This window comes from Lissotriton vulgaris, chromosome 2_1 (assembly GCF_964263255.1).
Source record: "Lissotriton vulgaris chromosome 2_1, aLisVul1.2, whole genome shotgun sequence".
Lineage (NCBI taxonomy): Eukaryota > Metazoa > Chordata > Amphibia > Caudata > Salamandridae > Lissotriton > Lissotriton vulgaris.
In genome coordinates, this window is record NC_141687.1 from 204,973,337 (window position 1) to 204,987,005 (window position 13,669).

The following is a 13,669-nucleotide window of genomic DNA, read 5'->3' on the forward strand; positions in this document are numbered from 1 at the left end:
CTGTCACTGACCCAACACATGTTAAAGGAGATCGAGAGCAGAGGTGCTGGCGGAGGACTCTGTCAGAAGAATCGAGGTGTTTGGGAAATTATCGATTACCCAGTCGGGTACTAATTGGCCTCGGGAGAGGGGTGTGATGCTGGTGTTGCATCTAGCGGAGGTCACCTGTCCTGATCTGCACCTGTCATGTCCTGTGGGCACCTGATTAGTCGGGAGCCCTGTCCTTTGTCCCAGCCCGTGTCCAGGATTGGTTCTTGCATTATTCTAGGTAAATATAATCCATGTGGTATGTCCTTTCTCATCCATCCCAGGTACCAATGTCTAAAGGTGTTACTGTGATTTCGTACAAAGTTTATATTCTACTAGCAGCCCGCCCCAGCGTTGCCCGGGGCAGAAGGGGGCTGGGGGCAGCATTTCAGGCTTGCGTGCACTCCTGCCCCGGTCCCTGCCCGCCACGACATTGTCTGTGTCCCGGACAATGTCGTGGCGGGTGGGGTCCTGGGCGGGAGTGCACGCAAGCCTGAAATGCTGCCCCCAGACCCTGAGCCTTACCGCAGGTGTTCCGGGCCAACCTCCCGCACCGGCTCCCTCCGGTCCCATGTCCCTGAAATTCTGCCCCCAGACCCTGAGCCTTACCACAGTTGTTCCGGGCCAACCTCCCGCACCGGCTCCCTCCCGTCCCGTGTCCCAGAGCCTTATCTGAGCCGCCGCTCCTCCCCGAGCTCCTCACTTCACCGCCGCTCCTCCTCGTCATCACGTACGTTGCGGCCAGCGCTATGTCGTGGCCGTCAGCGTGGTGGCCGGCGCTACTTTCAGGGCACTACCTTTTTTGTTTTTAAGTTATATTTTTAAATTTACTTTTTTTTTATTTTCTATAGCCTATGTCCATCTGCACACCCTGAGGATTACAACAATGTATTGGGTGTGTGGATTGGCGCTGTGGTTCCCGAGTTTACCTTGCCAAAAGGTTTGTGTTCTCTCTTTATAATAGTAGTATAGATTAGTCATATTCTTACTTATGAAATTCATGATCTCTGTAATTTGGATGAAGACTCACTTGAAACTTGCATAGGTAAAGCTTTTAAAACTTCTCCTGAGTCTGTGCTTATTACAGGAAAGGTAAAATTGTTTAACACTGCTTATTTATTCTAACTCCTTTTCGATCCCTAGGACTTATAGCTAAAGTGACAAGGATTGGTAAGTCATGGTTTACAGGTATCGGTCCTAAAAGGACTCAAAGTAATAATAGACTAATAATAGTGAAGGAAGCAGGACTACTAGTTCAAAGTGTGAATGTTTTATGGGCCCAGGTGAGTATGGTAAATTGAGCTGGTGGTCCCGCACTCTATCAGCGGGAAAAAGGGGGCCCAGGAAATCATTTGAAACCCTCCATGTGGAGGCACTGCCACACCTGGGTGGTGGGGAGACAAGGTTCAAAAGGACTGTGCTGACACTGGAAAGGCTCTATTCGAGGAAGATGGGCAGCCCACTGAATTTTGAAAACCCACCCACACCTGGAACAGCAGCATTGCAGCAGTGCTGGAGGGCGGAGAAGTGGGCAAAGAGGTACATTTTTTGGTAAAGAAAGCACACCGTCAGGGGAGGGTGCCAGTGGAAGGAAACTTATCGGAAGAGGCCTTCGGCAGGGTGAGTAGGCTGACAGGAGGAGTAAGCGTACCACAGCATTCGCAGCCCAGACCCGCCAGACGTGATTTATTTATGGGAGACGTGATTTATAACCTGTCACCCGTTATTATTTATGTACCTGTCAGAATGATAGATCTATGACACTGTAAGAATGATTTAAGGCCCGGTCATCTTGATTCATGACTGGCTACTGTGATTTATGAACACAACGAAGCAAAGTATCAATCATATATATTAATAAATTGAGGACAAGAATTCCCATGGGATAACAACACATGGCTGGTGTACTCTATGCACAAATGTATATGTGGGATGTGTACTGCTTACTGGTTAGAGTGGGGCATGTGTGGTGCTACTTGGCCTATTATCAGGGTTCCTTACTAGCCTAACTTGAACATATCAGGGTGTGGATGAGTTGAAGCCGGCTGCAGCTCATTAGAGGCAAAACCAGGCCACTGAGTAGGCGTGGTCTGGCAGTTTGAGCTGGACTGTTTCTATTGGAATAAAAGCCAAACTGATTTGAATATGGTTGACGTCTGTCTAGAACTGCAAATTTGCCTAAAAATTATGGACTGGACTTCGCCACAAACGTTCGCCTGAGGCTAAGGTTAAGTCAAGCATTCCTTCCATCCCTTTTGTCTGCTGATGCTGCTTCAGGCATGCTCCCTCCCCAGAAATAGGATGGCTGCTGCAGACGTCAATCACAGAGCAGCAAAACGTAAGTACCCTGCACAACAGCAATTTAGTTCAAAAAGCATGTGAATAGCAGTCAGGAGTCAGCAATATAGTTACCATCTTCTTCTCAAGCAATCTAACTATCAAGTACATGCATCAATATTGCTTTTTGCGATTCCTTAAATGCAATCGCAATTTGAGAATTCGCAAATATTTGCGAATTCTCAATTTGCGAAGGCCTTCACCCTTCATGCATTCCAAAAGCAGATTTTGCGATCGCAAACGGCCGATTTTTGTGATTCGCACCGTTTGCGATCGCAAAATCCTTTGATTCATGTACCTGATAGTCAAGAGTGTTATAATGCCATGGGACTTGGAGATGTGTCATTTACAGGAGCCGGGTCAGATAATGAGACATACGAAGACAGCTCCCGCGCATAGTCATCAGAGCCCCCTCCACCCAACGGACCCCGCCCCACTCACTGCAGGTGATGATGATGACAGTGTACTTGGCATGTGCTGCACCAGGGTCTCTAGTGGCGGACAGCAGCACCTCACTCAGTGCCTTATGCATGTTGGTGCTACGCCCGATCCTAAGATCTGCAGGAGTGGGAAGAGAATACAAAAAACAATGTTATATGTTGCACACATTTTACAGTCGCACAAATCCCATTAGATGTAAAACCCACAATCTATGTATTCATATCATTTTACTGCGCAACAAGTACCAGGGGTCTAGCATCTAGGCGCAGTACATAATTTTGCGAAAAATATACATGTGGGAATGAAAAAAATAAACATTCTAAAATAAAATACAAGCTGGAGCTCAGATTATATTCCCTTTGGACTGCACTTCTTATTGTGCTTGCGTTCCACAACCTTTAGTCAATGCTTCCCTTCTTCGACTTTAACATTCTCGGTTGAGAGGCGAGCCCTTGGTTGCCCCTCTGTGAGTAGTGCGGGCCCATTGTTTTCTTTTGCCGCATGGCGTTTATGTACCAATATTTCTGCTTGACTTGCAAGTTTTTAATTTGCACATCACAGGCAGCGCTTTTACCATTTAACGCTACATAAAATTCGGCTCAGGGCATTTTCTTTAGTTGTAATGCAGCCGCCAAGATTTCCTTTTGTTTGTTGTACATTTTCATATTTTCAGCATGCTTATGCGTTACGTTTCAGAGCTCTGTGTGGCTCACTTTGGGTGACATTCTATTACGATTAGAACACAGCATTTCTCTTCAAACAGTGAAATAAAGAAACGAACACTTTTGTAATATTGTGGTCTGGAGCCTGCCTAAGGACTGCTAAAACCCAGAATACAGAGTGCGCAGATGGCAGCAGTGTCCTGGGTTCGCAGCCCTCCCGCCCACCAAAATGCACACTCAATGGACATATATATCATAGATATGGAAATTTCAGAATCAGTATTTAACATTGCTTACTGTCTGTAAACATCAATTCATAAACAAGAGATAATTACATTAATTTTAACTGTTAATAAGTTTAAAATATGTTTGTAATTTTGTTTGGTTGTTTATGTATTACTCTTTTAAAATGTGTTTTCTCCTTCACAGAATACTATGCAGTGAGCCAACACTAGCACTCCAAGGTTGTGTGACACCGTTAAATAAAGGCCCAGGATTAGACCACATATTTCCTAGTCATCTGACAACGCATTATCAGCCGAACGTGTGTTATTGACCTAAGTGGGATGAAAGGCAAAATGGACCTTCTAGTACTTCTTGTCTTATTGCAGTTCAACGCAGCAGAAGCTCAAACAGTGGAGCCACCTTTTTAAATGCGAAACCTCAAACGCCATCAAAGTGTTTGGTATTACAGGAGACTTTCCTAGAACTGCCCCTCCTACATTGAGAACTGTGTTATAAGCATGATGGAGCGAGGTTGGAAGCAAACATTTTTGTATACACCTCGTAAAGCCGCTTCTCCATAACAGTAACATGAATTAATCGTGTGGTTTTGAAATTAACCAACATAGAATAGAATGCACATACACAAACACACGTCGGATACTAATTTACATGTATTGCGAACCATAATCTAATAATTGAGTATTGTTGTCTTGTTTATTCTGTGCGCATTTGTCATAATCTAATCGAAAATTGCATGAATATGCTTTTTGTTTGTCCTATTGTGGCATAAATGATGGAGAAAGGTGAGTAAACTATGCTTATGTGTTGCTTAAATTGATAGGTAATAACTAATTGGGATATCTTAGAATGGGGGAGGTAAATAAGAAGGGCTTTATTTCTAAAATTAACGCTTATTTGTGTTTGTTTCTATAATAGTTCCCAATTGTGGCCTATGTGGCCCATCAAAAATGGAAGCTGTCTGCGACTCCGAGTTTGCAATGATGTACGCATGTGTGACAGAACTCGAGGAGAGTACAAGCAGCCTGTGCCTGTGCAGAATGGGTCAAGGACAGTGTGGCCTGGCTACTAGAATGAGTGCCAACTTTTTTGAATGTCAGCATCGTGAACATGGGAAACTGGTCCTGAATATCAATTTAAATGACACAAGCGGAAGAGGAATGTTACGAACAATAGAAACTTTATTTTATAACGATGACCCTGCGGAAATTGAATAATAAGGTGATGAGGTTATGCTCATCCACCCCTCGGTTTGACCAATCCGGATAGTTTGAGATCCCAAAAGTTACAACTTTTAGATAGATAAATTAGTGAAAAAGGGTATAAAAGAGGATGTTTGGAAGTATGAAAAAAGCTTGCTTTTCGATTTTATCTTTGCACCCCGACATGCTGCCGGACTGCGAAACCTTTTCTATGCCACAAGGACTTTGAAATTTTTCTGAACTTTAACTTTTGAATGGGTACGGAGTCCTATGGGAGGTGAACATTGAGAGCGATAGAGAGGTGTTCTTTGGGAACTATTCTGTCCTCATGCTGAAGTGCGTGTTCTAAAATCTTGGTAATATGACTTTTTGTTTATTCTTCAAACTATTATGCTACTAAATATAAATGTTTTGAATTTAGGAACTTTTCTTTTCTAGGTCATTGATGTTTAAATGACGTTGATTAGAGTTAATAGAATAGAGGTCATGCTAGGAGATTTAGTCTCTAAAATAAAAATTAAATAAATGGAGAATTAAGTTGGTCTTGTTGTCCTTTGGTTAACTTTTACTAGCAGATCCATTGACAAATAATGGAGGTGTGTTGAAATGTTTCTGGAAACAGACCATGGTAATAGAAATAAACTGCAGATGTATATAATGTATACAATGTAGTATTAATTTAGACACTCCACTATAATCCAGCAGCTCTCCTTTGGTCTTCAACAAATCCCCGGAGCAGGGTAAATGAGTGTATGAGTGACTCGCAGTATTATGGGCCCCACTGATGAGTAATGTGTGAATAGCTCTCTGGGATAAGGTGATGGTTTTACAGAGAATTTCTGGAGCCGTGCTGCATTACAGTGTTATAAGCATGTCCTTAGAGCTGGATGCTTACCAACAGCATTGTGTTAAGGGGGGTTTCTAGTTTGCTACAATGACTTTAAACATATTACATTTTAAAGGTCCTTTATATAAATAAATAAATAAATCCACCCAATTGCTGTGAGAGTAATAAGGACAGGACTCCTGGGACAAAGCACGAAATGCCACTAGTGTGTTTAAGGGTTGTTGTGCCCACCTAATCGCACACTGTTCACTTGGTGCTCCGCACCTTATATTTTTAGGTTTTATACGTACTATGAATCAACTCTCTTTCGTGTGTCAACAATTTCACATTTAATCATATTTTTTCATTGTCAACTTTTCATATTGTTATTCATTATATTCATAACATCATATATTCAAAACTCAATCTTTGATTTATGAACATTTACATTCCACTTCATTTCCACATAGTTCAAACAAAACTATTCAATTGAACATTTCAACAATATTCACGGTGAAGCCCAATGCATTTCGGCACCAGTGTGGTGCCTTCATCAGGGGAAGTTCTGAAAAAGTAAAAGTACATGGTATAAGTGTCTGATATTGCGATTTGAATGGGGGTTCACTGTTGTTTTTTAATGTGTAAGTTCACATACCTGAGTATTTCTGTTATGTGACGTATATGTTCGAGGGATCGCCACTATCGACCTAAGTCTGTTAAAAATGAAACATAAATGCTGCTTTAGCCCGCTAATACCTTATTGGCTTCAATCTGATCAGTCTCTCATAGATTACCTACATACCTCGTAATCTTTGCCGTTGCACTCTGTAACAACAAATGTAAACAACCTTACAACCTGCTATACTCTCCAAGGGTCTCAAAATGAATGAAACAAACCTAAGTAATCAATCAAAAAAATCGCCACTCCATACCTTATCTTCTCTGTAACTGGCGTCTAAAGAACCGGAATAAAAATAATGGTATGTTACCAACGGCTAATTTGGTTCTATTCGCTACGGCTCGGCTAGATATCTTTTCCGCTCCTACCTGTGAGTTCTACTTTGTCTCCTTAAACAATCACCGTCCCGCAAATATTTTCGTGTCTGCTCAATGTGGGTTCACTGGTTATATTAACTCCGCGAACTCCGCGAGAGTCGCGTAGTTGAGAAGTAAAAATAAAAAACGGACTGTACTCAATGTTCATGATCTAAAGTGATTCAAAACTGACGCCATCTTCTAATGGCCAAACTTCCCAAGAGCAAACGTTGCGAAGTTGAAAAGAAAAACTAAAAAACGGACTATGCTCAATATTCACGATTTAAAGCGATTCCAAACTGTCTCTCACAAGAGTAAACCATAACGTTGCCTGATCGATTTACCGAATGACATTGAATAATCCAATGTTCGTGTTGTCACTTTATGTATGTTGTTGTTACTATTGCCTATATACGGATGCCTACCTATTCTACTCTGACTCTAGGTGATGTTTGACAAACGTGTGTGGCCATGTTGAATTATTTCTGTGTCACATTGGTTTCATGTTTACTTTCCATCTTTCAGATGTTACAAGTTAAATACAATAAGACCTTAGTGGATACATTTTTACATTCGATTACATGAATTGTTATTTTGCAGTACTTGTACATTTATGTTCATATTGTGCATAAATTTAATCTCAACTTGTTTAGTTAGATCAATAGGCTAAAGGTAGCACGCTAAATCATATTTGTCATTGAGGCCTATGGGAACCATGGTATTAAGGTATTTAATCCAAAACAGCTCTCGTTGTAGTAATTTCTGATGGTTGTTTATCCCTGGTTTAACTTGAACTTGTTCTAAAACTAGAAATCTGAGTTGCGAGATACTGTGTTTCTCTAGGTTCCAGTGTTGTACTAACGGTGAGGTTAAGTTTTCATTGCGAATTCGACTTTTATGTTCTGTGATCCGAACTTTTATTTTTCTCTCCGTTTTACCGATATACATTTTGCCACACGGGCATTTGATACTGTACACAACATTCTGTGCATTACAGTCTCTGGTATGTTTTAATTGAATCTGTTTCCCTGAGGTTGGATGTGTACAGACATTGCCAGGTATCACATTATTACAATTTGTGCAGTTGAGGCATCGAACTGTTCCTTTGTATGTTGCTGTCAGTTGTGGTTGATGCTTGTGTTTTAATTTCTCTTTCAAGTTCAATCCTCTGGTGTATGCATGTAATGGAGGTTCTTTAAATAATCCATTAAAATCCCGCTCCATGGCCAATAGTTCCCATCTTTTGTTGATGATGTTTCTAATCTTGTTTGATTGAGTTGTGTATTTGGTTACAAATACCATCCTGGTTTTTTTAATCCTTTTGCGGGGTTTCAATAGTTCAGCTCTGTTCATTTGTGCGACCTTCTGTATTTGCTCTTGTAATGTTTCTGCCGGATAACCTCTCTCCTCATATTTTTGTACTTGTTTTGCCAATGTGTTTTCACAAGTCAATGCGTTTGAGCAAATGCGTTTGATTCGAATGAACTGGGATAATGGTAGGTTTCTGATTAAACTTTTCGGGTGAAAGCTTGTATAAATCAGTGCATTATTCCGGTCTGTCGGTTTAGTGTACAGTTCGGTTTGGAACCCACTATCTGTTTTTGTGATCCTTAGGTCCAAGAAATCAATGACTTCCTTATTTATCTTGTATGTAAATTGAATTCTTTCATCCACTCGATTGATTCCCATGATCACCTGCTCCAATGATTCACTCAGTGTCATCCCAGATTAGAAAAATATCGTCAATGAATCGACAATATAGTTTCACATGTGGCCATTCATTTGAACTCATTATGTTCTGTGCCTCGAACTGGGCCATGAATGTATTCGCATAAGCTGGGGCTCCAGCAAAGCCCATGGAAGTTCCATTGAGTTGAGCATGATAGTTATTTTTCCATATGAAGTAGCTATTGTGTAAGCAAAATTTCAACAACTGTAGCACAAAGATTTTTTTATCAGTTGACACATCTTCCAATTTGAGCAATGCCCATTCTGCGGCTTCAAGTCCTGCTGCGTGTGGTATGGAGGTGTAAAGTGCCACCACGTCTATGGTGCACATTATCCAATGTTTTTGGAACCCTTCCTGTATCCATGTCAGTTTGTTTAAGAAATCCGTTGTGTCCTTTATGTAAGATCCCCACTGTTGTACGAATTTCTGTAGATAATAGTCAATGTATTGTCCAAGGGGGTCAAAAATTGACCCGCACCCCGAAACTATAGGTCTGAACAGTGGGTTTGTTGGATGTTTATGGATCTTAGGGATCATGTACAATTGTGGTCGCCTGGGATTTCTTTCTGTAAGAAATTGTACGGTTTGGTCATCAACACTTTCATTCAATTTGGCTGTTTGCAATAATCCGTTTAACATGATTTGAAGCATGGCGGTAGGGTCTGATGGTAATGGTAAGTAAGTTTCTTGGTTTGATACATGTTCATTTACTTTATGTACATAATAATGCGTGTCCATTATTACAAGTGCTCCGCCCTTGTCTGCCGGTTGGATTGTTAGTGTCTCATCATTTGCCAAGTTATTTATGATGTTTTGTTCAGACTTGGTCAAGTTTTGGTATCGTGTTTTCTTGTAATCCAGAGATTTAAGGTCACTTTTCACCATAATTTCAAATGTGTCTAGCATCTTGTGTGACACGGGGGCCTGGTATGTGCTTTTTGGTTTAAATTGTCTCTCCGTTTGTTCAATGAGATTGTTTGACGGTTCCATCACGTTCTCAAAATATTGTCTCAATCTTAACGTTCGCATGAACTTGAAAAAAGCTCCTTCGGTTTCCAGTTCGTAGGTTATTGTAGTTGGTACAAAAGAGAGTCCCTTGTTTAAAGTCCTAGTTTGTTGTTGTGATAGTGTTATAGAAGAAATATTTATTATTAGACTACTGTCCGTCCGCTCCTTAGTGCTTTGCCTGCCACTTCCTCTCCTTGTTTTCCGCTTGGTGCTGGTGTTGGTATTTGCGGTGTTGGAGGTTGGCCTTGATCCTGTTCCTGTGATAAAAAAGCCGCGTCTCTGCTTGCTGTCGCTTGTTGGCTGCTGTCTGTGGACAGTATTTCTCCGGACTCTGTTGCTCTTATTGGTCCTCTTCTTATGGATGTTTCCTTGTCCGTTACCAGACTTTCTTCTGATGAGTGTGTAGTCGGTGTTGCTTTTTTTGGATCGAACTGTCGTCGAGCATAGATATCGGCCCATGTATAAACTTCATTGAGCTTATAGTCTATTGTATCGCGTTTGTATTTACGCAACTTTCCTTCTTGCAATTCCTTCTTATATTTCTCAAGTTTCATGTTTATGCCCTCCAAACTCATCTTCCAGGTGTCTACTTCCATTCTTGTTTCCAATTCCGTTTTGAGGGTATATATCTCATCCTCTAGATCTCGTATCGTTTTCGCTAACTCTTCAATAATTAGTAGTATTAGATCTAACGAGCATTTGTTTAATATGCTATACCACTTATCCATGAACTTGGAATTGAGATTGAACCGGAATAGCATCGGTTTTATGGATAATCGTAAACCTCTGGGAATAAGTTTGGCTCTGTGGTATTGGATTAACGTTGAAGCGTGCATTCTCTGATTGACTTGACGTCGAGTTAAATATTCCAACTGTTTGAGTTGTTGACTGATGGAACCCCCATGTGCATCCATGTTTCTCACTTCTTTTATTAGCGAATTGATTTGGTCTGCCTGTTCATTGGTGTAGGCCATTGTATTGGCCCTGTTGTCCGTTATTGCTGTTATTGTTTCGAACTGCATCTTGCTTTGATTGTTGGGTGACTCCTCAGCTATTCGACTGTTATATGAATTGGTAAATTGGGTTTGTGAGGAGCACTCCGTTTTAAACCTTATTAGTATTGTAATCAAATGGTGCCGCGATTATTAAGGATAGTCACTCCTCGGATAAGTGTGAAGTTATGATGGGTTGTTATGCCCACCTAATCGCGCACTGTTCACTTGGTGCTCCGCACCTTATATTTTTAGGTTTTATACGTACTATGAATCAACTCTCTTTCGTGTGTCAACAATTTCACATTTAATCATATTTTTTCATTGTCAACTTTTCATATTGTTATTCATTATATTCATAACATCAATATATTCAAAACTCAATCTTTGATTTATGAACATTTACATTCCACTTCATTTCCACATAGTTCAAACAAAACTATTCAATTGAACATTTCAACAATATTCACAGTGAAGCCCAATGCATTTCGGCACCAGTGTGGTGCCTTCATCAGGGGCAGTTCTGAAAAAGTAAAAGTACATGGTATATGTGTCTGATATTGCGATTTGAATGGGGGTTCACTGTTGTTTTTTAATGTGTAAGTTCACATACCTGAGTATTTCTGTTATGTGACGTATATGTTCGAGGAATCGCCACTATCGACCTAAGTCTGTTAAAAATGAAACATAAATGCTGCTTTAGCCCGCTAATACCTTATTGGCTTCAATCTGATCAGTCTCTCATAGATTAGCTACATACCTCGTAATCTTTGCCGTTGCACTCTGTAACAACAAATGTAAACAACCTTACAACCTGCTATACTCTCCAAGGGTCTCAAAATGAATGAAACAAACCTAAGTAATCAATCAAAAAAATCGCCACTCCATACCTTATCTTCTCTGTAACTGGCATCTAAAGAACCGGAATAAAAATAATGGTATGTTACCAACGGCTAATTTGGTTCTATTCGCTACGGCTCGGCTAGATATCTTTTCCGCTCCTACCTGTGAGTTCTACTTTGTCTCCTTGAACAATCACCGTCCCGCAAATATTTTCGTGTCTGCTCAATGTGCGTTCACTGGTTATATTAACTCTGCGAACTCCGCGAGAGTCGCGTAGTTGAGAAGTAAAAATATGTGACTGTCCTTAATAATCGCGGCACCATTTGATTACAATACTAATAAGGTTTAAAACGGAGTGCTCCTCACAAACCCAATTTACCAACTAGTGTGTTTAAGGCACCACTCCTACAGCCATTGCACTTTTCCCACCACAAAATGAACTTCAAAATCAACCCCTTGAATTGGTATAATTCCAGCCCTGAAAACGTTGCAAGTAGGAGAAAAACCAGTGTCCATTTGACAGTTCATGAAACATTCTATTACGCAATGTCCAGGCACCCGCCAACACATCACATGGCGACGAGGCAAGCAAAGCAACTGGAGCGCACTGTCCACCTGCAAAGAGTGGCGCGCATTCCTGGATCCACGCTGTTCTGCTGCTGCTGACTGTGCCTGGGGCCTCTCAAGGAAGAGTGGCGCGGAGCAGCGTGAGCATCGTGCTTTGCTGACCTGGGCAACAGGGCAGGAACAAGCCTTACAAGAATCAAGGAAGGCCCTGTCTGCGAGCACAACACTGGCATATTTTGATCCAAGGAAAGACCTGGAGCTGTTCATGGACACCAGTTCTACAGGACCAGGGGCTGTATTGCATATGGCCATGTCTGAACTGGGGTGGCTTGGTGAGCAAAATAACAATGGATTAAACCCAGATCTGTGACTTGGGGTGAATGTTTTGCCATTGTGCAACATTCCGTCCATCATCTTGTTTGTTTTGCTGTATTGTCCCATAAGCAAGAGTGTGGGAGTTGGACCCCAGTGGCATATGCAAACTGTGGACTCACGGCCACTGAACAGCGGTATTCTGATATTGAAAAGAAAGGGAACCCTATTCACTAGGGGTAAAGGCATTTTAATCTATACCTATATGGGCAAAGAGACCATAAGCCCCTCATCACACTGTTCCGAAGGTCAGCATCTAAAGAGCCTTTTCACATAGAGAAGTAGATATTACAGCTGCAACAATATCAGTTCACTGTAGAATACAAGCCGGAGAAGCAGAACCCAATAGATTACCTGTAAAGATATGCATGACCAGCTACCAGGGATGATGAAAAGGCTGTGTTAAACACTGAAGAGTATGTTTCCATGATCATAGAGCGATCTGGGCCATCACCAGTATCCCTTGTCGAGATAACCCAGGCCACCCAAGCCAATGACTGCCTACAACCTGCAGCTGCAGCGATATGGTCATTAGACTGGAAACCTCTTACACTCAACGAAGCTTACAGGACAGATGAAGACCCAAAAGTGCTGACATCCTTTTATCATGTGCACCACAAACTGGCAGGCATCACTGAGGATTGCCTCATGTGAGGACCCCCACAACCACAGATGTCACATTTAGCACACAGGTCCCACCAAGAAATGGTCAGGGAAAAGAGTTGAATCAGGATCAAAGTATGGTTCCCAAACTGGACGAGCTGGTGTAACAAGCAGTTATTAACACTAATAAGACTAAGCTATTAGTGTTAATAGCTGTTATTAACACTAATAAGACTAAGCTTGGCGATAGGGGAAAACATGGCGGCCGGCTAGTAGCGGGCCGTGAGTGCGGGAGAAGTGGTGGTGCGATATTGTGCAGGCATGGCTGTTTTCGCTGTTATTCCGGGAGGAGCCGCGATTTGAAACTCGGCGGCGTGGAGCGGCTTTTCGATAGCCGGTCTGCCTTTTTCAGCATTTTTAGTGCTACGGAGTGTTTGATCCCGTATGGAACTGTGTGAAGAAACCCTGTAGGCACAGGGTGGTTAGCCTGAGCACACCTGTAAGCTATAATGAGCAATGTAATCCGGAGTTCTTGTTCAAAAAAGTTTTATTCACTTTTTCTCTTTCATGATAATGTTCAAAAAATATTTTTCAAATGTTACACAAATGATGAGCAAATTTTCATTTGTTGGATAAAGCTTGTCCAAAATATTCACATTCAATGCGGTAACGTCCTCTATACATGTCCTCACCCCGATGCATTTCGAGCCCCGAGGCTCTTCGTCAGGGGGTATTAGCTGTGAATGGAGTAAAGGGAGGTGGTATCAGTACGGAGCCGGAAA

The 13,669-nt window shown here is 41.6% G+C and overlaps 1 protein-coding gene across 9 annotated transcripts in view; it reads right to left on the reverse strand.

Annotated features, from left to right (window-relative positions):
• LOC147729834 (complement factor B-like) overlaps nt 1-13,669 on the reverse strand; it is an 877,333-nt gene that overhangs the window by 552,200 nt on the left and 311,464 nt on the right. For all 9 annotated transcript variants that reach the window (XM_086954737.1, XM_086954730.1, XM_086954734.1 and 6 more), the window contains one exon: nt 2,806-2,922. In XM_086954737.1, coding sequence (XP_086810863.1) covers nt 2,806-2,922 — 117 coding nt within the window. The remainder of the gene's footprint in view (nt 1-2,805; nt 2,923-13,669) is intronic.